The sequence below is a fragment of the Fukomys damarensis genome, unplaced genomic scaffold (genome assembly GCF_012274545.1).
Source record: "Fukomys damarensis isolate Sample0158 unplaced genomic scaffold, DMR_v1.0_HiC HiC_scaffold_8, whole genome shotgun sequence".
NCBI classification, from domain to species: domain Eukaryota; kingdom Metazoa; phylum Chordata; class Mammalia; order Rodentia; family Bathyergidae; genus Fukomys; species Fukomys damarensis.
The window spans coordinates 24,479,165-24,501,508 of record NW_022900920.1 but is presented as its reverse complement, the minus strand read 5'-3'; the positions used below and the strand labels follow the sequence as shown (position 1 = coordinate 24,501,508).

General features: G+C 41.4%; 1 protein-coding gene across 4 annotated transcripts in view; it reads right to left on the bottom strand.

Annotated features, from left to right (window-relative positions):
* Gpam (glycerol-3-phosphate acyltransferase, mitochondrial) overlaps positions 1–22,344 on the bottom strand; it is a 65,017-nt gene that overhangs the window by 2,704 nt on the left and 39,969 nt on the right. For 3 of the 4 annotated variants that reach the window (XR_004516298.1, XM_033761433.1, XM_033761434.1), the window contains exons 5-19: positions 20,600–20,713; positions 18,036–18,182; positions 17,450–17,546; positions 16,707–16,843; positions 11,486–11,585; positions 10,969–11,181; positions 9,069–9,182; positions 8,027–8,112; positions 7,194–7,309; positions 5,150–5,220; positions 3,955–4,219; positions 3,274–3,416; positions 1,884–1,961; positions 1,140–1,280; positions 34–223 (exon numbers count right to left, since the gene is read on the bottom strand). Coding sequence is in view for 3 of the 4 variants with exons in the window: in XM_033761433.1 (XP_033617324.1) it covers positions 34–223; positions 1,140–1,280; positions 1,884–1,961; positions 3,274–3,416; positions 3,955–4,219; positions 5,150–5,220; positions 7,194–7,309; positions 8,027–8,112; positions 9,069–9,182; positions 10,969–11,181; positions 11,486–11,585; positions 16,707–16,843; positions 17,450–17,546; positions 18,036–18,182; positions 20,600–20,713 (2,012 nt within the window). In the remaining variant the exon portion in view is untranslated. Of the gene's footprint in view, positions 1–33; positions 224–1,139; positions 1,281–1,883; positions 1,962–3,273; positions 3,417–3,954; positions 4,220–5,149; positions 5,221–7,193; positions 7,310–8,026; positions 8,113–9,068; positions 9,183–10,968; positions 11,182–11,485; positions 11,586–16,706; positions 16,844–17,449; positions 17,547–18,035; positions 18,183–20,599; positions 20,714–22,344 lie in introns of those variants that run through there. The other variant, XM_010634625.3, reaches the window with a different exon arrangement.

Genomic DNA, 22,344 nt, shown 5'->3' with positions numbered 1-22,344 from the left:
TTAAAAAGAAGTCAAAATGGTCCCTTAACATACCGTAAACTGCAATATTTCTTTCTGTCCTGGTCAGTAGGTATCTGTGCAGCTTCTGCAGATATTCTGGCTCCGGAACAGGACCGCTGAAGTTATGGACGAAGATGGCAGCCGAGCTGTAGGCCTCCAGCAAGGGCCCCAGGAGCCTCTGCAGGAAGGTGAGGAACTGCTGGTGCTCCTTGGACTGGCTCACCTGAAGTGCAAGAGCAGGAGATGAAGTCACGGGCCGCACACAGGAGAGGCCACGCGAGCTGACGAGGCCTCTCTGTGGAGAAGACAGCCACTCACACGGGGGTAGGTGCAAGCAGCCTACTGCTCCTCATGCAGAGAATCTGTTGGAAATAGCTGCTGATACTGAAATGTGTTCCTTATTGCAATCATTCACTTTTACAGTGTTTGAAGCTTGACTTCCTTCAACAAACACCTAGAAGAAACTTTCATAACTGAAGGACATAATTATGACACACTGTCATCACTGAAGACAGCTGCTGCTGTGGCCGAGCCCTCCAGTGGCTAAACCTGAGCTCTGCAGCCATTCTTGTGCGCACGGCTCCATAAGGAAACCACCAGCATCATCCCAGCCCTCCCCAGCTCCCACTTCCTGCCCCGTGAGGCCTGCACCACAGGAGTGCCTGGAGGAGGGAGGCCACGGTGAAGGAGTGCCTCGCCTGTCCTACTCAAAACACACAGGTTCCCTGACGCCCCTCCAGAGTGTGGAAGATCGCCACCCAATCCTGCAACTGGTAATACTCAAATGACAATGAGAATTCCTAAATGTCTTTTGAAAATAAAAATACTGCCTCGCAGGGAGCACAAGCGTGGCTAAATAAGCAGGTGCCTGTGCATTTCACGAGTGACAAGAGGTACACCTGTGGCCTCCTCCTTCCTGGCTTTTCTATTTTCATTTCCTTTTCCACTTACCAATCCCCAAACAGAACCATGTAAAGTACTAAGTTACATGGTTTGACTCTTTACTCTCAAGAAGGCACCAGAGCTGGTCAGTGGGTGCATTAGATACAAACGAATGGACCCATGTACAAGTTCATCTGGATACAACAGAAACCTCAACTCATCGCTGTGACGTGCCCCTCAGTTCTTCACCAAAGTACCTTCAGGTAGCAATCTCGCTGCTCCTCACCAAAGTCACTGTCTTCGTCTTCTTCATCACTTCGCCAAGACAATGGTGCAGGAAGCTTCTTGTCCCACTGCTGCTCTGCAAGACCAGGACTGATATCTTCCTGCTCATCTTGCTACGCCAAGGAGACGGCCAACAGTAAAGGGATATGCACAGACACGAGGACAACTGCCCAGCTGGCCCGGACGAGGCGGCCTTCTCTCTTCTCGGTCCCTTCCCACCCCTCTATGTTGGGCCATCCCCACCACCCATCCACCTCCCTCTCTAGCCAAAGCCACCCAACAGGGAGCAGGAAGAGGGAAACAGCTACCAGACAGATCAAGTACCAGTGCCCTCACATCTTCTAAATGACTACCCCCCTACCTCCCTAGGCCCTGCCCTCTATACTACATCTACCAAAGTCAAAATCTCCTAAGGGAAATATGCACTTGTGCAAGCTATGAGCATAATGATATGTACACATCCTCTTTAGAACGCAACTTCCGGTGCCACAGAATCAAGCTGAGCTGTGCGTTAGTTAACGCCACTTACACAAAAGAAAGCAAAATATCAATCCCAAAAGGCATTTACTATCCTCTGTCATTTCTCTCTTCTCATTTGGACATGATTATATAGAAAATATAATTGTGAATTAAAATGATTGGTAGAAAACAGTGGTTTAAATAATGGATAGTAAAGATCAGAAAATGAAGACAAATAAAGGAAGACTTCCTCTTACCTCTGCCACTGTAAGAATGCCATACTGAATAAACCTTCCCACTGTTTCATGGCAAACTTGGTAAAAAGTCTGGCAGGGCTGAAAAGAAGTCATTGAAACATTAAATGTCACGGTTCTATATTTCTTTTCTTAAAGACAAAATGAATACAAAGTAACTGCCAAATGCATTCGCTCAACCACCTAATCCACTCTCCCCAGCAAGAGCCATTCTCCTGATTGCCAGCACTCGCTCTTGATAAATGCCTGGTGCATAGGTTAAGGCCTCAAGCAGGGGAGACCTCTATCCCCTGACTGGCAGCTCACCTAATGCAGCACCACCTGCAGAGGGCGCTCCCGAGCTGTTTCTGCCTTCAAAAGAGCAAGCTATAAGAATTGGGGCCCCTTCTCAGGCCCCGTCACCTGTTTCTTTTTCTTTCTAAGACAAGCTCTCTGCAAAGCCCATCTTACAAAACAGATAGCTCACAACAGTAGTGAATGAGAAAACACGACATTCCAATACCTCTAGAAGGACCCAAGGAAGGACAAGGTCAATCACACTGTCCCACTACCCAAAGTTCATACAAAACAGGTTCCCCCAAAAAGGACGACCACCAACCACACAGCAAGAAGATGTGAGGGGGCTACTCAAAACCCAGGTCCTCATACCTGAATGGCTCAAGACACATTCACATAAGGGAGAGAATGTTAGAATACAAATAAAATACGGTTCCACTTGATGACTGTGAGGGGGGAAAATACATTGCTTAAAATATGTGCCTTATTTCAAATGTCTAAAAGTGCTGTGATAATACACACTTGTACTGCTTGGCCTTAGTTTCCCCATTTATAGATGGATGGGATGTTGAACAAATGACTATTAAAACCATTTCACACCGGGTGTGGAGGTGCATGCCTTTAATCCTAGCACTCGGGAGGCTGAGGCAGGAGGATTGCTGTGAGTTCGAGACCAGCCTGACCTATATAGTGAGTTCCAGGTCAGACTCAAATACATAGTGAGACCTTGTCTCAAAAAAATAAATTAATAATAAAACTGTTCATGACTCTCTTGTCACCTGTGGTTTTATCAATTGCCGGTGGGTGTGTTACTGATGAACCACTGACCCAGTGCCTCGCACACAATAAAGGCTTGGTGACTTTGGATCTGACCAACTGAGATGGTTGAACAGTCTGTCTTCTCATGCCTCAGCCACATGAAGGCTTCATGGGGCAGAGAGCCAGATTTAAATCAAGATAGCTAATGCTGTATTGGTTTGGTGGCAGTGAAACACAGAACTAGAAAAAAAGCCTGCAAAAATGGGCCAAAAGTCTTGTGAGAAATAAAGATGGTTTATGTTTTCACACAAGTGTTCAAGTGAGAGAGAAGAGGTAACCCAGAAGAGCCTTCACTCACGAGAGAAATGGTGCCTTCATTGGAGAGCAGATAGCACAGGCTGGCGGCCTTCCGCACCAGCTGCTCCTGGCTGACCATGCTGCCAGAGGTACCGGAGGGCCCTCCTGAGCCCCTCTTGTTCATAACTGTGTACAGGCTGCAGGCTAAGGAGATAAAAGTCAACAACAGTCACTGCCAAAATGTCTCCAAGAAAAACCAACTGGTCCAATAACCTGGGTTTAAGAAAGTGCTAATGTATCAAAACAACGGCCTGTGTTTGCTCGAGGATTCTAAATAAAACCCCACAGGATTCAATTTCTGTGATTCCATTGAGATTTCAACTCCATCAGAGAACTTCCGGAGGCTCAGATCCCTCCGCTCTCCTGCCTCTCTAACTGCTGGGTCTTCCACTCTCTTCACTGCCTTGCGTGCCATCTCGATTCATTTTCAGTTCCTGCACAGCAAGCCATCCTACCTCTCTTCCTCAGTAGTAAGGACACCACTACGCACACAGTGATTCACGAATGACTGATCATAGTCATAAATAGTGATATGGCAGCAGATTACATTTCCATGTGAAAACTAAAAACACAGCAATGCAGTCCACAAACAAAAGGCCATTCTCCAGAGTACACACCGCCACGTGATTCAGGCCTTTCTACTTTCCAAGAAAATACTTTGAGTGTTTCAGGCCTGACCTACCTATGATGGCCTCCATGATAAAGACATGAAGCACCCCGTTGCTGTAGAAGTTCAGTTCAAAGACTGATGGGACAGTTGTGCTGGGAGTAATAAAAAATTCACCATTCCTGCTGGTGTGCGTGATTGTAACACAATTTCCCAGCAGCTGTATAGCATGCATGACAACATCTTCAGAATTTCCGGAGAATCCCAGGTCAAAATCCCGAGCCAGAACTTCCTCCTTCATCACAAAGAAGTCTTCTACCAATGTGGAGAGATCAATCCCCTAAAGAAATGAAATGGTGTCACAACAGCGGAAAACCTACTTGTCAAGAAGCCAGTGGGGCCAACATCCCAGGAGTTCTTGACTTGGCTTTCCCTCAGCTTGACACTCTGGCACCTACAGGAATAGGCCCAGGTCACCAATTCAGAGCAAATAAAAACCCCTGAAAAAACTGCTCCCCCAGGGGCATCGTGCCATTCCGCCCGCCAGGGGCCACTCTGGCCACACCATACATGAGGGTGTTCCGACCACAAAAAGAAGGCAGAGCTATCTGACAGAGAGCAGTGCTCATTTTTTAGCTAGAACTACCTTCATTTTCAATATTATTCCACAAATATTTATCTGGTAACCACAGGCTGGCACTATCTGGTGCTGAAAACGTTGACTGTCCCATGGCAGAGCTTGCACAAGTGCATTGTGGGAGGGCAGAGAGGGGTTCTAAAATACAAATCAAGGCATTTGGATACTTCACCATCTGAACATATACTATGTGTCAGTGAAATGTACATTACTGACTTTAATCACATTGATCAAGACATGTCTTATTACTTACTACATGTATTAAATAATCCCACCTTTCCTCCATGTACCTCTCTTCTTTTACCAGGTTTGTAAAGCCCTTTGGGCAGAGTCCTTCCTTCTTTTTTTTTTTTTTTGAGACAGAGTCTCTTTATGTAGTTGAGACTGACCTGGAACTCACCATGTAGCCCAGGCTGGTCTCGAACTCACAGCGATCCTCCTGCCTCAGCCTCCCAAGTGCTGGGATTACAGGCGTGCACCACTACACCTGGCTCTAGAGTCCTTCTTTTATTTCACTGTTTATCCCACGGTAATAGCCAAGAATGGTCCAAAGCTACCCTGAGTGAGTGTCTGAGCAGCTGGCAAACACGCTTGGGCTTTGCACCGACCTGCAGGTGACATCTCAGAACCTACCTGCCGGTGTCTGTAGAGGAGCAGGCAGGCCACAATGTGTGTGGACATAATGGCACAGGACTTGCTAGCAGCTGGAAGGCAAACACAGAGCTTAGTTGCACTTGTTTCTAATACTGCTGAAGCCCTTTTAAGGTGCCTTAATTGTAATCAGGAGTATTTAAAACTGTAAAAGTCCTCACTTTATTTCCTCTAACTGCAGTTTGCCAAAGGGAAGCTGTAACATTCCTTAGTGGTGGCAAGAGGAAGCTCAATCTGCATCACTGTTCAACATGCCAGGCCACAGGTCCACCATCAACCCAGGCCAATGGAACCACGATACTGAACGATCAAGGGATCGAAGTACCAAGACCCCAGGTAGGAGCCGTTCTAGAGTTCAACTTCCCTTCTCTCGTTCATGTCTCTTGATTCATTCTCATTCACCACATTAAAATGAAAAGTGTCATAAAGCTAGAATAAAAGAAGATTTGAGGGCCGGGGATTTGGCTCAGTGGTTCTGCCACCTGCCTCGCAAGCACAAGTACCCAGTTCAATCTCCGGTACCAAAAAAAAAAGATTTGAAGTCAGAAAAATCTGGGCTCAAATCCTAACCACTGCACTAATTAAATTTCATGACTTGGGGGAAATTACATAAATTTCTGAGCCACGATTTCAAAAATACTATATAGCTCACTAGGTGAGATGGAAATAAGGACCAGGCAAAGACTTAACAGCAAGGGTACTCAATATAGCTTCACTTTCTCTTTCCAACCTGGCCCAGAGATGAGGACAGACACAGAAATACATTTGATGTCATGCACAGTGTACAGCCTAACTATGAATTTTCAGAAAACTATCATATGGATAATTATGTGAATTTCTATGGAATAATTTGAAACAAGGACATTACTTAATGAGTTTTCTGAGCAATTACAGTGAATTCATGAGTACTTCACTCACAGTTGAAGTTTCTAGTGTTTGGAAAAAAAATATTCAGTATCATATTTACAGCCATTAAAAACAGTATTTATAGAGTTCTTAAAAACATTAATACATGTGTTATCAGTGGAAAGTAGCATTATAAAACTGCAAAATATGTTTAAAAACCTGACAGCAACACACTGGTTACTGGGGTAGCAGGTCTGCTACTTATTTCACCTCTACTGTCCAACTTTTCAACAATTAGCATGTGTTATTTTCTGCATCCAGATCACAGGCAGGGGAGACGCACAATCAGATGGGCTCAGACAGACTGGGCATGTGGTGCAGCGGGAGCACTGCTAGCATCCGCGTGGCTCTGGGCCCCATCCCCAGCACCTCAAAAAGAAAAAGGATCCTCTGGAGGATTCAAGTGAGCAAAGGAGCAGCCAGGGTGGAAGGGGGCACGCAGCACCGGCAATTCCACTGGACCTGGTACAGGCAGGCGAGAAGAGACCCCACGGGCTGAGCAGCCCGGGACCACAGCGCTGGCCCAGGACTGGGAGCCGCCTGGCCAACAGCGCATGGGCTGCAACACGGAACTTCAGGAAGCTTGCTGCACCCCAACTCGCACCCGCCCCGAGTCTGTGTGTGACCAGAGGTGTGTGTGCACAGCAGCTCTGCCAAGGAGAGCAGAACTTCTCTGACTACAGGACCGTTAGAATCCCATTTATGTTCCCACAGCTACCACAAAGCCGTAGCGTAAGAGCCACTTAGTATTTCCTGAATAAAAATACTCACGGAGTCAGAGGAGAAAGGGACACACACATAAACCTACATGTTGGACCTATAATTAGTTCAAAACATATTCACAAACAAAAGAAGCCACAAATTTGGACGGCACTGTTTTTGAAAAGGACAAGAACAACCACACCTAACGCTTTCCAGCACTGTAAGAGAAGTTTTACTCAAATATGAACAAAGCCCCCAACATTGCCTTCTTTCTAACACTTTACCTCCCACCACTTGTAGGTTAGGTAACTGAGCCGGAAGGGCAAACTATCCTCAGCAGATTTGGAAACCCGGGCGATTTGCAAGGCACCGTGTCGAATCTGAACTGCAGAACAAAGGATTGCAGAATTCTACTTACTGAACAGAATGTGCTCAGCCAGATTTGCAATCAGCCTCCGCCGGAAGGATTCATCTGCTGCATTTCGGGACTCGTTATTGGACATATCCGCACCTTCAGCAGCAGCATCATTGGGTCTGAAAAGGACTCTGGAAGTCAGTCTTCTACAGCCCACACTTCCCAAGGCAAACGACACGGACTAGTCAAAAGTGTATACCGGCCACTTCAAATTCCTACATATTTTAAACTTAAGCCACCGGTGGGTTATTTCAATGGGTTGTTTTCCTCCATAATATACTTTATTATTTTAATATATTCTCTTGGGTAAAAAGTGTTGTTTCATTGCTATTACAGAGTCTAACAGTATATTCCTTTCAAAATTCACTGCAAAAAGAATGCAGAACGCAAGGTGCCACGTTTTCAGATGTCTGAAAACAATACGTTCACCTACTGAAGGAAGAGCTTCACATCAAATTTCTCTAAGTTATAATTCAACTTGAATTCCAGAAAATTCAAATAGCAGAACAGTTTCATTTGTGCACAATATGTGTAACCTAAGCTACTAGCAAGAAGAATTCAATTCAAATATTCGAAAGCATAAATCAAATAGGAACTCCTATACAACTTACAAAATCAAAGATTTTACATGCACATAATCAAAAACCTCCAAACTAATATTAAAACACGTTTCAATATCCCTTATCATATTAAGAGAAAAGATATTGGGTTCGGGAATGAGTAAGAAGCAGCATGTTCTTAATAAAGTTAAGCAATCTACTTTTCCAAGCAATATTAGAAATAAGTTATTTGATAGTTTAGTTAATACAAAAAAAAAAAAATTCTGCAACTCTTACCGTGAAGGAAGTATAGCTGGTAACAACGCCTGCTCCAGAGTGAGTGGATCAGACACAGGTTTCTGACTCTGGCTTTCTAAATATTCCTGGGGGGGAGGGACATGATCAGTGGCCTTATTGTCTTGCTTTCACATCAATACATAAAATATATTTTGGTCTTCAAGGGTTAAAAGAAAACTTTATAAATAAGCAATGCCATGGAGAACATGGGAAATACCTTCTCTATCCTCCAATCTGTGGAAGTTCAAATTTTCACTCACAGAACATTAAGCGTGAAATTTAAGAAATGAAGACAATGAATAGAATGATGTTCAAATAAAATCATTGTTAAATTTTAACTTTTCTCACATCTTCATGGAAAGTGCTTGACATTACTAATCTTAGTAATAGTGATAATAGTGACAACCATACTTTTTGAAGAAAAAATAGCAACCTAGGAGTCACGTAATATTCAAAAGAACTCCAAATCATATTAAAACAGAGCTATGTGAAACAGTTTAGAAAAATAAAAAATTAAAGGACAAGTTGGAAGAAATGGTGAGGTTCCTTTAAACTGATAGCACTTAAGACTAGAAAACATCTAGTACAACAGTTAGAATCTTTCAAAGTTGCGCCAAGGAACAGAACAGAAATAAGGTCAGACCTCTGCTCCTTATTCTTGGGTTCTTTACCATCTTTTCCTTCTCCCTGACCAACTTGAAAATCTTAGGTATTTAAAAAGCGAACTGACAGCTCCCGACTTTACTGAGGATGACATTCTCAGCATATGTGGGTACTGGATTCTACTCAGTAGGGTACAGCATTGTCCTAACTATCAGTTTTACCCTGCTTTCGGCAATAAGCATTGAGCCTCACATCTCCCATACACAGGCTCAAGTCAGTAGAAAATTTAGGAGATGGCATTCTTAGCACAGCCCTCGTTTTGTAGAAGAGGAAAAAAGAGACCCCAATCACACAGCAGTGAGGAGGGAGTTAGGACAAGAGCCCAGGTTTTCTGCTGCAGGTCAGTGCTCTAACAAAGTCTAGTCCAACAGATTCTCACCTTTAAGGAAAATGGTTGTGCAAAATCCACTCTGACATATCCATAGTTTTTTCGTAACATTCTAATAACACCTCTTGCTACACTCCAAAGGCTCTCATTTTTCTTAGGTTTACCCTAAATTCCAATAGCATAAAAAAGAAAAAGAAAAAAAAAGTGAGATATAAAGCTAACATGTATATTCTTTTTTTAAAGAATAAATTTGTTTATGGAAACCATAGGTTCATCTTGAAGACAATGATAAAGAAAAGAAAATTTTTCATTAACAGAAAATGTTTAGTATTCAAAGATGCTAAAATATGCAACAATGTTGTTAAGAGAGGTAATTCAGTCAATGAAAAACATTTGACACTAGTTCATTTAGTACAATGTTCACATAATTCACAAAAATACAGCTGTCAGCCAGTGAAGGGCAAGATGATATTATACCCTTAAATATTCTTCTGTAAGTTCTCAGATAAAAATAAGATGCCAAAGAAGCCACTTATCAAAGGTCTGCTGATCACTGGATTATAAACACCTAACTTTAGACACTAAACACCCAAGTCAGCCTTATTGTGGCCTTTGAGCTGATTATTCATCTAGAAAGCATTTACTGAGTATCTACATTAGGTAAAAGGACACCTCACCACACAGAATAAGCAGGTAAACATCAAGCACACAGTGACAACACATGGAGAAGAATGCCAGCCAGGGAATGACTCAGGTCTGTCACTTAATATTTTAAGCCTCCAACTGCCATGTGTCCTTGGACTTCTCACTTTGTTTGAAGCTATAATTCTGAAACAAGTACTTTGCCCAAGACTTTCTTACTAAATCAGAACAAAGGTAAATTCCTGGGGTACTCTCATATTGCTGGTAGGAGTTGTAAGTTGGTGAAAACATTTTTTACCAACTGCTAAAGTGTTTGACAACATTTGCTAAAGCTGAGCACCCCCCTACACATAAATCATGCATTTTTTTTTCCTATCAATTCTATTCTAGGCACCAATCCAGCAAAATGAATTCCAAAAGAAATGTGTAAGAATGGTTGCAGCCAAACTTTTTTTTCAAATAGTACAACAGATCCATTGTAGTTTATTCATACATTAGAATACTTCACAAGGGGCCAGGGATTTAGCTCAGTGGCTCTGTGCCTGCCTTGAAAGCGCAAGGTTCTGAGTCTCATCCCTGGTACCACAGAGGGGGTGGAGAATACTACACAGCTATGAGAGCAAAGGAACGATATACAGTAACATGGATCTTACAAACGTCTCTGCTTGAGCAATGGAAACCAGGTGCAAAAGAGGTACCCCCTGCACTACCCCATTACATAAAGCTCAACACCGACAAGACTAATCTGTAAGAAACTCCGACAAGCAGTTACCCCTTGGGGGAATAGCAGGAAGAATGCAAGGGGAAGCGCTGTGGGCTGATACTCTTCCCTCATCCAGGCGCTGGTTACACAGGCCCTGCTCACTTTGTCCTAACTGAATCTGCACGCTTATGATTTGTGCACTCCTTGGTAACTACTAGACTTCAATGAAAAATGACTCAAAAAATTCCTTCTCAAATTTATAATACAGTTGCTCTGCTGACACCACCCCACCAGTTCTTCGGGTTCCATTAAAATCTCCACATGAGCAGTGGGCCGAGGGAAGGCAAACACAACAGAGATGACAGCTCAGGGCAAGTGCTCCTCCACTCCCCAGCCCATGACGGAGGCAGCACCGACACGCCCTGCGCCGCTTCCCCTCGGTGCACTCTTCCCACGCTCACGATGGAGACAACGGATCTCTCCGTCCCTCCCACCCGTGTTGCAAAAAGTGCTACAAGGACAGTGCTTGCCGAGAAAACACAGGCAGCTGATTCTAAAAGCAAACCTAAGACAAAAAGACAACTCTCATGTGGGCGTTCCTCCTACCAGTTGTTCGCCGTTGTAGTGACCTTCGATTATCCGATCATAGGAGATCCCAACAGGTATCACCAAGAGGTCCGGGATGGTATTGGTAGCCAGAGTGTCCACCACCACTGACAGGAGTCCTGCCCGAGCACAGGAGGTCCTGCCGCTCCTGGAGCGTGTGCCCTCCAGGAAAATCTCCAAGAACTGCTGCTGCCGAAGTAGTTCAACTATGTGCTAGGATATGAAGAGACAGGAGAGCATGAATTTAAGGTCACTCAGCCTAGAATGAGCTCAGAAAAATAGTAAGAAAAAAATTAACTTCACTACCAATAAAATATTTCACGCACATCAAATATAGCAAAGCAGCTCTGCCAACCTTAAGCCTTACTGACTAGAAAACATCAAGCTCATACTTAACGAGTAATCACTCGAATTACTCAGAGAACAGATTTTTAGAGATCTCAACTCAGCCAAGACTGTCTCCTTCCACCATGATAGCTACATAACGGCTGTAAGCATGATTCACGATCATACACACCCCGTGCAGCAAAGCTCTATAGAGAATATCTTTCCGTCCATCTGGTGTCTCGTCTAGCCTCCGTCGTATGAAAAAGCCCCCAAGCTTATGGATCAAGGTACTGTAAATTCAAGAATGCATGAATTATTTATAAGGAAAATGTGAAAAGGACATCAAATTCCAAGTTACTTCACAACATGTGCCATTGGATATAAACCACGGGTGTCGTTTGAGTGAAGCTGGAAGCGTAGACTTTCATTTTCCCCGTTACTAACATGTTTCGCCCATTTACATTCCTAAGCAGCCTTTGGAAGATTACGCCATAAAATGAGGGTTTACCACAGTGGTTCCAAAGCAAAAGGAGTTTGGATGTATCACTCCACAAAAGTAACGGTACAGCCTGTAAGAGAATCCTCTAAATTTTAGGCCCTATCCATTCTCATGACACTGACCCTCCGACATGCTGAAATCTGTCCACAGCAAGTTTACTACAAAGCAAAAAGCTCCTTTGAGAAAAGGAGTGACTATTGCTTAAAGAGGTTCCCTGTGAGAAGAGAACAGTTTTATCAAACTGAAACCAAGCATAATCTTTACAAAATATGCAACAAATGCCTTTCATTTACACATACATGGAATCAATTACGTTCACAACCCTATGTCTTTCTATAACTGATGAATTCTGACATGAAGTTGAAATTTCCAAATGTTCCAAATTCACAACCCCTTCCTCTTCTATTCAAATAGAATAATACTAATATAAATAGGAATAAACATCAAGAGTAACACCATTTTAATCTATATTTTGGTAGCCTCCACAGTCAGTATAATGAGCCCACATTAAGATATGCCAAAGCTTAATATCACTTCTTGAAATTAAAACTCTATAAAATATACTCGTGGGATGAGCTGTTCACAAAAATAATACAGTGTTTGTGACTTTGTAGGCTGGAATGCAACACAAGAAAGCCCCAAATAAACAGGCTGTAATGCTCAGTGTGTTAAGTCTGAAGGAATCTACAGTTTGCTGTCTGAAGATACGATGAGCTAAGTGTGGATTAAAAAGTTTATGAGAAGTTTAGTTATAAGAAATGATGATTTATTAAGAACTTTCAAAAGATCCTAGTTGAGAGCCAAACATGAAGAAGGTAAGAGTATGTGAGTTATCCTGATTACTACAGGCAAGGTTTCTCTGCAGCCCCTATGAAACAGTCCTTTTCCCTCTGAGATGTGCCTACCAGCAACTTTCTAATGACTTTCTAATCTGGCTTACCAGGATCTTGGAGAGAAAGTGAACCTTGGCAGAGGTGCCCAGGAGAACATACAGGAATTCTAACCCCAGAAAGGGACATTTGCCCTGCAGGGTTCTATCACAGTATACTATAGACAGGAGCCTACTTCTCTGCTTCCCCACGGGACTATAGGCTATTTGATAGCAGAGACTGTGTCTAAAGCACAGCTGGATAAATATCACTGACTGTATGAATGCACAGCTTCTTTTCTGATCACGAGTCTGACTGGCTACAGAACTCTCAAAGCGTAGAGAACACCGAGCCATGGGATCAAGGAAGAGCTCCCCAGATTGTAAAGCAGAAGCTCAGACTTACGAGCACACAGAGGTGATGATGCCACCTCATGAAACTCTACCTGCATAACGCGCCAATGCACACTCCTACTCTTTCTCCAAATTCATCTTCCTCTTACTTCTGTTCACAGGGCTCACCTTAGAGATGTTTTGTGCTTTGAAGTTCAAAAGTTCAATTTCTCCAACTGGCTCAACCTGCTCCTCTCCAATTCTTCCTTGGTGATCAGACCCACGATCTACCCAGCTTCCTTGGTGGAAAACACCTGGAAGTCTCATCTGACCCCCTGCTACCGAGCCCCAAGTCAGGACAGCACTGAGTCTTATAAATCCAACTTACTAAAAACTTTTCAAATCTATGCAGTCCTCTTAAGACCACTGTTACACTTGCATTTAAACCTTCATTTTTCCTCTAAACCAGTGCTGGTGAACCTTTCAGAGCCTTCAATGATAAAAACGGCCTGCTGCGGCACACATGCCAAAGGTTTGCCACCACTAGCCACTGAGCTAAATCCCAGAACTCCTTTTTTTATGTTTATTAAGTTTATTGTACATTTTAGTTATATAATAGTTACATTCATATTGGGATCTTGTACCTTTACATGGCTTACCTTCGTTCTTATTTTCCCCATTCCCCAGCCCTCCCTTTAGCCCCTCTGCCCTTCCCTATTCATAAAGACATTGTTTCCATGTTTTTCCTTTTCACATATTTTTTTCTTTTCCCTTTTTACCATTCCCCTACCCCTCCCACTTCCTCTACTCTTTTAAAGACTTTTCTTCCTATTACACAATATCAATTATACATTTTGATCCTTATTTATACTTTTACTTTATTACACCAGAGAAACTATTCCGTATTTACATGTGACTTATTAATTTCACTTGAGTATGGCCTCAGTGTACATCCACTAGCTATAAATCTCTCTAGTTTCTCATTCTTTATGGCTGAGTAGTATTCCATTTATTTTTTTAAAAATCTTTATCCAGTCTCCAGTTGATGGGCAACTGGGCTGTTTCCAAATTTTAGCTGTTACAAACTGTGCCGTTATAAACATGGGTGAGCAGGAATCACTGTGATATATTCTTTTCTTCTGGTTAAGATACCCACAGAGGAATAGCTGGGTCAAATGGGACTACTAATCCTACTTGTTTGAGGTATTTCCATACTGATTTCCACAATGGTTGCAGCAGTCTGCACTCCCACCAACAATGGAGAAGGGTTCCTTTCTCCCCACAGCCTCACCAGCATTTGTTATTGGTTGATTTCTTGATAGCAGCCATTCTTTCTGGGGTCAGGTGGAATCGCAGTGTTGTTTTCATCTGCATCTCTCAAATGACCAGTGATGGTGAATATTTTTTCATGATTATTTTTTGTTATTTCTTCTTTGTCTGAGAAGTATCTTTTCCTTTCAGATGTCCATTTTTTAATTGGGTCTTTATTTTGTGGGGGGTCTGATTTTTTTTTTATTCTTTATATATTCTAGATAGTAGACCTTTGTCTGAGGAACAGCTGGTAAAAATGTTTTCCCATGTCTTTTAGTTCTGCTTGTGATTTCTCTGGCAATGCAGAAGCTTTTTAAAAAGATGAGATCCCAGTTGTTGATTTTTGGTGCTAGTTCCCATGCTGTTAAGGATTTATTCATAAAGTCTTTTCCTATGCCAATATCTTCAAGTGTTATACCTAATTTATCCTCCAGCAAGTTTAGTGTTTCTGTTTTAATATTTATATCTTTAATCCACTTGGGTTTTAGTTTAATGCATGGTAAAAGATACAGGTCTAGTTTTAATCTTTGACAAGTTGAAATCCAGTTTTTCCAACACCATTTATTAAAGAGGCTATCTTTCCTCCCTTGAGGGTGTTTGGCTCCTTTGTCAAAGATGAGGTAGCTGAGTATGTGTGGAGTTGTTTCTGCATCTTCTAATCTGTTCCACTGACCCTCTATCTGTTTCTTTGCCAGGACCATGCTGTTTTTATCACAGTGGCTTTATGGTATAGTTTCATGTTGGGGATTGTGATACCCCTTGTCATGTCTCTGTTGCCTAAAATTGCTTTGGCTATTCAAGGTCTCTTCTGATTCCAAATGAATTTTTGGATTGTTTTCTCTAGTTCTGTGAAATATACTGTTTGAATTTCAATAGGGATTGTACTGAATCTGTATAGCAGTTTTGGAAGTAAGGCCATTTTCACTATATTGATTCTTCCTACCCAGGAACAAGGGATGACTTTCCATTTTCTCACATCCTCTTCAATCTCTTTTTCCAGAGTGTTATAGTTCTCAATGTAAAGGTCTTTTGTTTCCTTTGTTAGATTAATTCCTAGATATTTCATTTTTTGGGGTGCTATTGTGAAAAGGATTGTTTCCCTAATTTCACTCTAAGTCTATTATTTGTGTACAAGAAGGTGATTGATTTTTGAGTGTTTTACTGAATCTGTCAATTGCATCTAGAAGTCTTTTGGTGGAGTTTTTGGGTTTTCTCTGTAGAGTAAGTATCATATCATTAGCAAATAATGACAGTTTCACTTTTTCCTTTCCTATCTCTATTGCTTTTATTTCTTTCTCTTGTCTAATTGCTGTGGCTACTGTTTCCCAAATTATTTTGAACAGGAGTGGTGATAATCTGCATCCTTGTCACATTCCCGACTGTAGCGTGAAGCTTTTCAGTTTTTTACCATTTAGTATGATGTTGACTGTTGGTTTTTCATAGATGGCCTTTATCAAGTTGAGATAAAGACCATCTACCCCAATTTCCTGCAGGGTTTTATCAGGAATGGCTGTTGAATTTTGTTGAATGCTTTTTCTGCATCTATTGAGGTGATCATATGGTTTTTGTCCTTGATTCTGTTAATGTAGCGTATTACATTTATTGTTTTATGTATGTTGAACCATCCTTGCATCCCTACGATAAATCTGCCTTGGTCAGGGTATATAAACTATTTTAACAGGATCAGAATTAATTTAACTCCTTCTAAACTAGAATGACCTTTCCAAATGCAAATGTGAACATGTCATAACTCAAGAACAGGAGACTCTCAACTCTCAGCTTAGAACTTGTTTTGATACAGCTCTCGCTACACATGTAGCTACCACCTCCAGACACCGATTCTTCCTCCCAAATTCTGTGTTCTAACATCAACTAAATACTCATCACTTACCAATCACCCATGCTTTTGAGTCTCTCTGCCTTTGCAAGTACAGTTTCCTCTGAATGGAATGCACTGCACTCTCTGAAAACCACTATAAATCACCTTTAATATTACACTGTACTTTATCCTAGTCTGCTAAACTGCAGGGTCAAAGTAGCAGTGACACTTATTCTTATTCACCTTTCTGCTAACACCAGCATATCACCTCCCTGCTGACAAGCTTGGTAATTTGCCATCTTGCCCTTCTTCTAATTGTCCTTTATTTACTTGATAAATGTTGCCTCTCAAATTTAGATTTTCATAGTTCAGCAAACATCCCAAATAAAGTACAAAAATAGCAGTCATAATCTTAATATTATTCTGAATTATCTAAATTTTATACACTAAACAAGCACTATTTTTATAATGAAAGAGAAAGGCCTAATGTCATCTTTAAAGTAATATGTATCAAAAAGAATAACAAAAAATTCAAAACATAATCTTTTCAATATCATAGATATCCAAATTACTGATCTCACCTGAAGATTGGGATGTTGAGATTATTGCCAGAAGCAATATATGGTGCCTTGATGTTATGGCAGAAGAGAATGAAAGTGACCAGCAGGTAGTCAATGTGAGATCTGTGGACTGGTAGAAATACAAGTGGCAAATTTGTCTAGGAGAGAAAGAAATACCAAATGTGAGTTTCAAATATAAAGTACAGTCACGTTTTGCAATTGCACTTTGGTTAGAGTGACTCAAACAATGGCAAATCAGTGACTCACTCTTTTAAAACATTTTCCAACAAAATATTTAACACTGTCTTTCAATTTAATACTTATGTAGCTAAACACAAAAACAGCTCAAAGAAGAATAATCAAGAGTTCAAGATGACTCTGTGTCTCCTCTGAGCAGCAGCCCTCATCATGTAAAAAGAGGAGGGGTTTTGGCAGTGAGACTTGGTTTGAAATTCTGGGCAAATCACTATCTGTGAAGGGATAATTTCTTAACTTATGTGGGTCTTATTTCCTTAAGTCAGAATTGTCTCCCTGATTTTTAGGGTTGTTGGAAGGTATACTGCAAAGGAATCTGACAGATTGCTGATAGGTCCTCCATCCCCCCACACATCCTCCCCACATACAGATAGTGCCTTTATCACAAAGGGCAGCAATTTCCAAATGGGCTGAAATATACCAGAGTACATAAGACGTTATTTCTAAAACCTCTGACCGCATTCTACAAACATGGGAAAATTAAGGGACAGAGTCCCAGAAAGTCTTGCCTCAGTTGCAGCCTTAACCATCTCAAGTTGACCCTTGTGAATCTGAATGTTCCAGAAGAAGCTGTTGAACAGTTTTAGCAGCACCCACCCAGTCAGTCTGAAAGAAAAGACCAAAACGTAAAGCCATACATACACATCTGTATACGTGCATATGTACATAGTGGACTTTTGTCTACTTGAGCTTCTGAACCTACAACCTGAGAGTACTTCGAAATCCTTGGCAGAGGTGTGTGCAAGTCTGTGCTTCTCACTTGCAGGATTGGTGGGCTAACTTTAAATGCACGCTGCTTACACAAGTACCCATTTATTATGGACTAAAGTCACAGTTCACTCTAATAACACTCTTACTTCAAAGGCAAATGCTCCAGCTAATATTTACTGAGCAGATGATCCCCGCACCCACACAGACCATGCCCTTTAAGGCACAGATGTGAGGCCTGACTCACGTCAGGACAGCAGATGTCAGCAATAATAAAAAGGCCGCCAGCAATTAGCAGAGTCTGAGGCATCTTGAAGCACCACAGTTTCAACCCTGTTTGCCCACACAATGGCCATGGTGGAAAGCATTTCCCTTGACTTTTAATACCTGATCATCCCTGGTGAGACAGTGGCAACCATTTCCTGAAGGATCTTTCTGGCTTTCTTTTTCACTTTCTGGACAGCTTTGGACTGCTGCTGGGCAGAACCATCTGGGTTCAGTTCAGCAGCCACTTCAGCAATTGCCTCTTGTACTCTGATTTGGAAATGGAAACACAATGTAACCAGTTATATGTTACCTTGTATTTTTAATATTTTCTGAACCACAATAGCTTCTCAGCCTTTTGGCTAAGATCAAGTGTAAACTGCAACTATCACAAGACAAAATCTGCCTTACTTTCAATAAACATAACACAAGAGATTAAGCTCTTTGCAAATGATCTTCCCTCCAGGTGAGGTGGTGCACACCTATAATCCCAGCACAGGGGAGGCTGAGGCAGGAGGATTTCCGAGTTTGAATTTAATTCTAGCTAGGCGTGGTGGTACATGCCTATAATCCTGGCACTGGACAGTTGAGGCAAAAGGATCACAAGTTCAAGGACAGGCTGGGCTACATAGTGAGACCCTATCTCAAAAAACAAAACAAAACAAAATTTAATTCTAATTCAATGAGTGACAACTATATGTATTTGAATGTTTCGGTAATGTTGTGAAGATACAAGTTGCACTGTAGCCAAAAAAAAAAAAAAAAAAAAAAAAAAAAGAAAGGTTACCCCTTGGGGCAAATAATTCCAAAAATCCACTGCCAAAGTACTGTGTGTTTTTCCTTTTGAAATTCTAATTTACTACTGATTTATATTGTCATCTCACTAGCAGAACCATATGTAAAATTCTCTGGGAAGTATCAAAGAGGGTCATAAATATTTATAAATGTTTTCAAATCAAATCAGAATTTTAAAAAGGTACAGCTGAAGAATAAAAGAGCACTAAGTAATAAGAAGTTAGATAAAAGGAAAATTTTAATCCATTTTGTAAGTCTTACACTTGAAACAGGCAAGAAAAAAGGAGGTTAAACTTCCTTAAACCACATTAACATCCCAGTGACTTGTCAAAACACGCGGATGGAATGAAAGTAGGAAACAGACCATTAAGAATCCAAGAGAATTTCAAATAATTGTATTTTCTCACACCACTGCTGATTTTTTTTGATAAATTTTAATTTGGCCCATTGCTACTGATTTTCACCTAACAAAGTACAGTGAAACTCCGCATAATCCCATAATCCATTAACTTTAAAAGACCAATTCCAAAGACAGATGCACCCAGTCTATTTTTTGAATAGCATGCATTGCATGTGCCCAGGAATGTTTTACAAGTATGTAGCATGACTATTATATCTCTATGATCAACTATTGACTCATTCATTCAATAAATATGTGCCAGCACTGTTGAACTTTTAGCAATAGCACCACAGGGTCTTCAAATGGCCCTAGGGAAGTCAAAGCGGTTTTTCAATCCACCCTGTCTCTTGTCCCCAAATCCAGCTAGATCCCTACAAGGAACCACACCGATGAGGCCAAACAGCAACTTTCACCCAAACTCCTACATTTGTTTCTCTCCTCCCAAAACCACAGCAAGGGTCTCCACAATTCCCTTACCTGGCTAAGGAAACCTCTTCCAAAAGAAATGCAACTACCTTAAACTCTTAACTCCTTCTCTAACATCTCTCAGAACTCAGGATAGGTTGACCACCAGAGAAGAGAGGCGATGAGAAGCCGTCACATTTACACAGACTTGTCACCCCCTCTTCTGAGGGCAGCTGCCACAGACTACCTGGACCCGTTTATCTGTGTGAGACACTCTGCTCCCTGCAGTGCCCTGCCCCTCACCCAACGCCTCCACAGCCCATAGGAACTTTGCTCCAACCTACTGCCTGTTCTCCTGCCTCATTCATAATCCCAGGAATAGAACTTAGTCCACCTAAAACTGCCTCCATCCCCCCATCTCTCTCCCCTAGGAGGAAGGATGTATACATTTCTGAATCTCACTGGGCTCATGGGTAGTCACCCTACTGTGACACCAGCACATGTTGATAAATTCAGATGCCTTTTTCTTCTGTTAATGTGTTGTTAGTTCATTTCAGGGAACCTTCAGAAGGAAAGGAAAATCTCCAACTTCATTCCATCAGGGTCCAAGCTGTCCTTTAGTTGCAATCAAGCCCCTCTAAGAGCAAACAGCCTCTTACTCTTTTATTATTTGTGATCACTTACTACTACAGGAATTTGCCCTAGGTACTCAGGAACTGACAAAAACATCAAGCTCACTTCTCTTTTGGCTGTGTCCCAGCATTCACATTACAGAAAACTCAAAGAGCCCTGGAACTCTGTATGCATATCTGAACTGACTCACAACTTGCCTTTCATGTTCTGGCAGCTTATTCAGTTATCAGTCCATGAACCAGAACTAGTCTTCCTACACGGTACCATTCACCAAAACCATCCACTCCCCCACCTTTCCTGAGTTTCCTTCAGAGCTTAACATTTAATGTTCAGAGATGCAAGCACTTCTCAATCTGGGGTCCCAGAAACCACGGTTAACGAAAAGGCTCTCTTCCTCACTCCCACCACACAGCCCCTTCTCATCCCACCTCGACAACAGTGTCCTCGCTCTCACCTGCTGCTGTTCAGCACATTCTCTGTCACGCTGGTGGCAAACATGCCCTTGTGGACATCCCGCTCTTGAATAAAAAGAACATAAGAAAGACGTCTTGCAAGCCATCCTCGGTGCCTGCAATACAAGAACAATTTACCAGCAAAGTACTGAAGCAGCACCTACAACAAGGTGCTTAAACAAAGCAGCAGCTCCTCCCATAAAAATAAAGCCAGTTTCCAATATTTAGGGTTTTCTTATAGCAATTTTCCTTGCTAGTTCAGGATATATTAAGAAGCCAATTTTACTCCTAATTTTTTTCATTTATTCTCAGGTAAAACTGGAACTCATAATTTGTGTATTAATACTCAAATAGTCTTATTTTGCTGAATAATAACCCTAATATAAAAACAAATAAAATTTGAATTTATTAATACAACAAAAAAGGTAAATGTTTTCAATGCTATATATGTATAGATATAGACAGGTAAGCAATATAACTTATAGCTAGATCTATGGGATATCAAAAAGATAAACTTGGAAGTCTTTTCCTATAATGGTTATTTTTATTGATTCTTAGAGAAGTTTCTCTAAGATAATCACTGACTCTCCAACTAAGAGCTGATCAGATAAAAGAAGTTAAGCAGAACTAGTCTATGATCTGAGTATCTGAACTCTGGGTTTAGGAAGTGAGCAGTTATTTTTCTCTTTTAAACACACATTCAACAGGACAGTCTTGTCAGTAACAGTAACTCTACACTGTTTAGTTGGGGAGATGTGGATATGGATTTCAGAATAAGAATGCTGCAAGTCCTCATTGCGTGATGGTTTAAAATCACCTGTAACGATTACACAATGCTGCATTATCACCTCCCTCCAGTGATATAGACAGTAGGTGATTTCAACTATAAACTGACTAAAGATCCAAAGATAACTTGATAGAGAACTGTTTATGGACCACAGCTCCTTCATCTCTTTCTTGACACTTTTTTCTTCCTCTTTTCCTGTCTCAATATTCTAAAATTTTAGCCCAAGATGAGCGTGGCAGCACACGTTTATAATCCCAGCACTCTGGATGCTGAGGCAGGAGTATCACTGTGTGTTAGAGGCCAGCCTGGGATACAGAGTGAGTTCAAGACCAGCCTGAACTTCACAGCAATAACAAACAAGCAAAATCCTTAAACCCCAGTACCAAAAAAAAAATTTTTTTTGAATAAATATAAAAATTTAACCCAATATGTTAAGTGTTCATCCTAAACTCTTCTGTCGGTGAACATTTTCAGAATTGTTTCTAGAATATACAAAACTCAACCTGTCTATGAAATCTCTTTGCAACTGACTAAAAAGTACGAGTGTACATGAGTGTGTGTACAAAAGCATGTGTGAGTGTACGTGATTGAGAGTATAAGAGAAACCATGCATGCATGAGCGTGTGTGTGTAAAAAATATTCAGACATCCCTTCATATAACAGATAAACTAAATAGCTATACAGGCAGCTTATTTCATTGAACACTCCCACACTGCCACGTCAATTTGGCCAATGCTATTTTTTTTAAATGCTTCCATCTGTGGGCAACAGGCAAACCTTTGGTTTTATACATAAAAGGTCTATTTACATTAAGAAGAAAATACCCCATCCTTTGTGTGAGGCTCTTAATCATATTAACTAGAAAAAAGAAAACAACACTTCAATGTAGGTGAGTCTCTCCTCTCGAAGTTTAAAAGACAGAGAGTGTGAAGAGTAGCCCAGGAGTGGGTGGGGGAAATA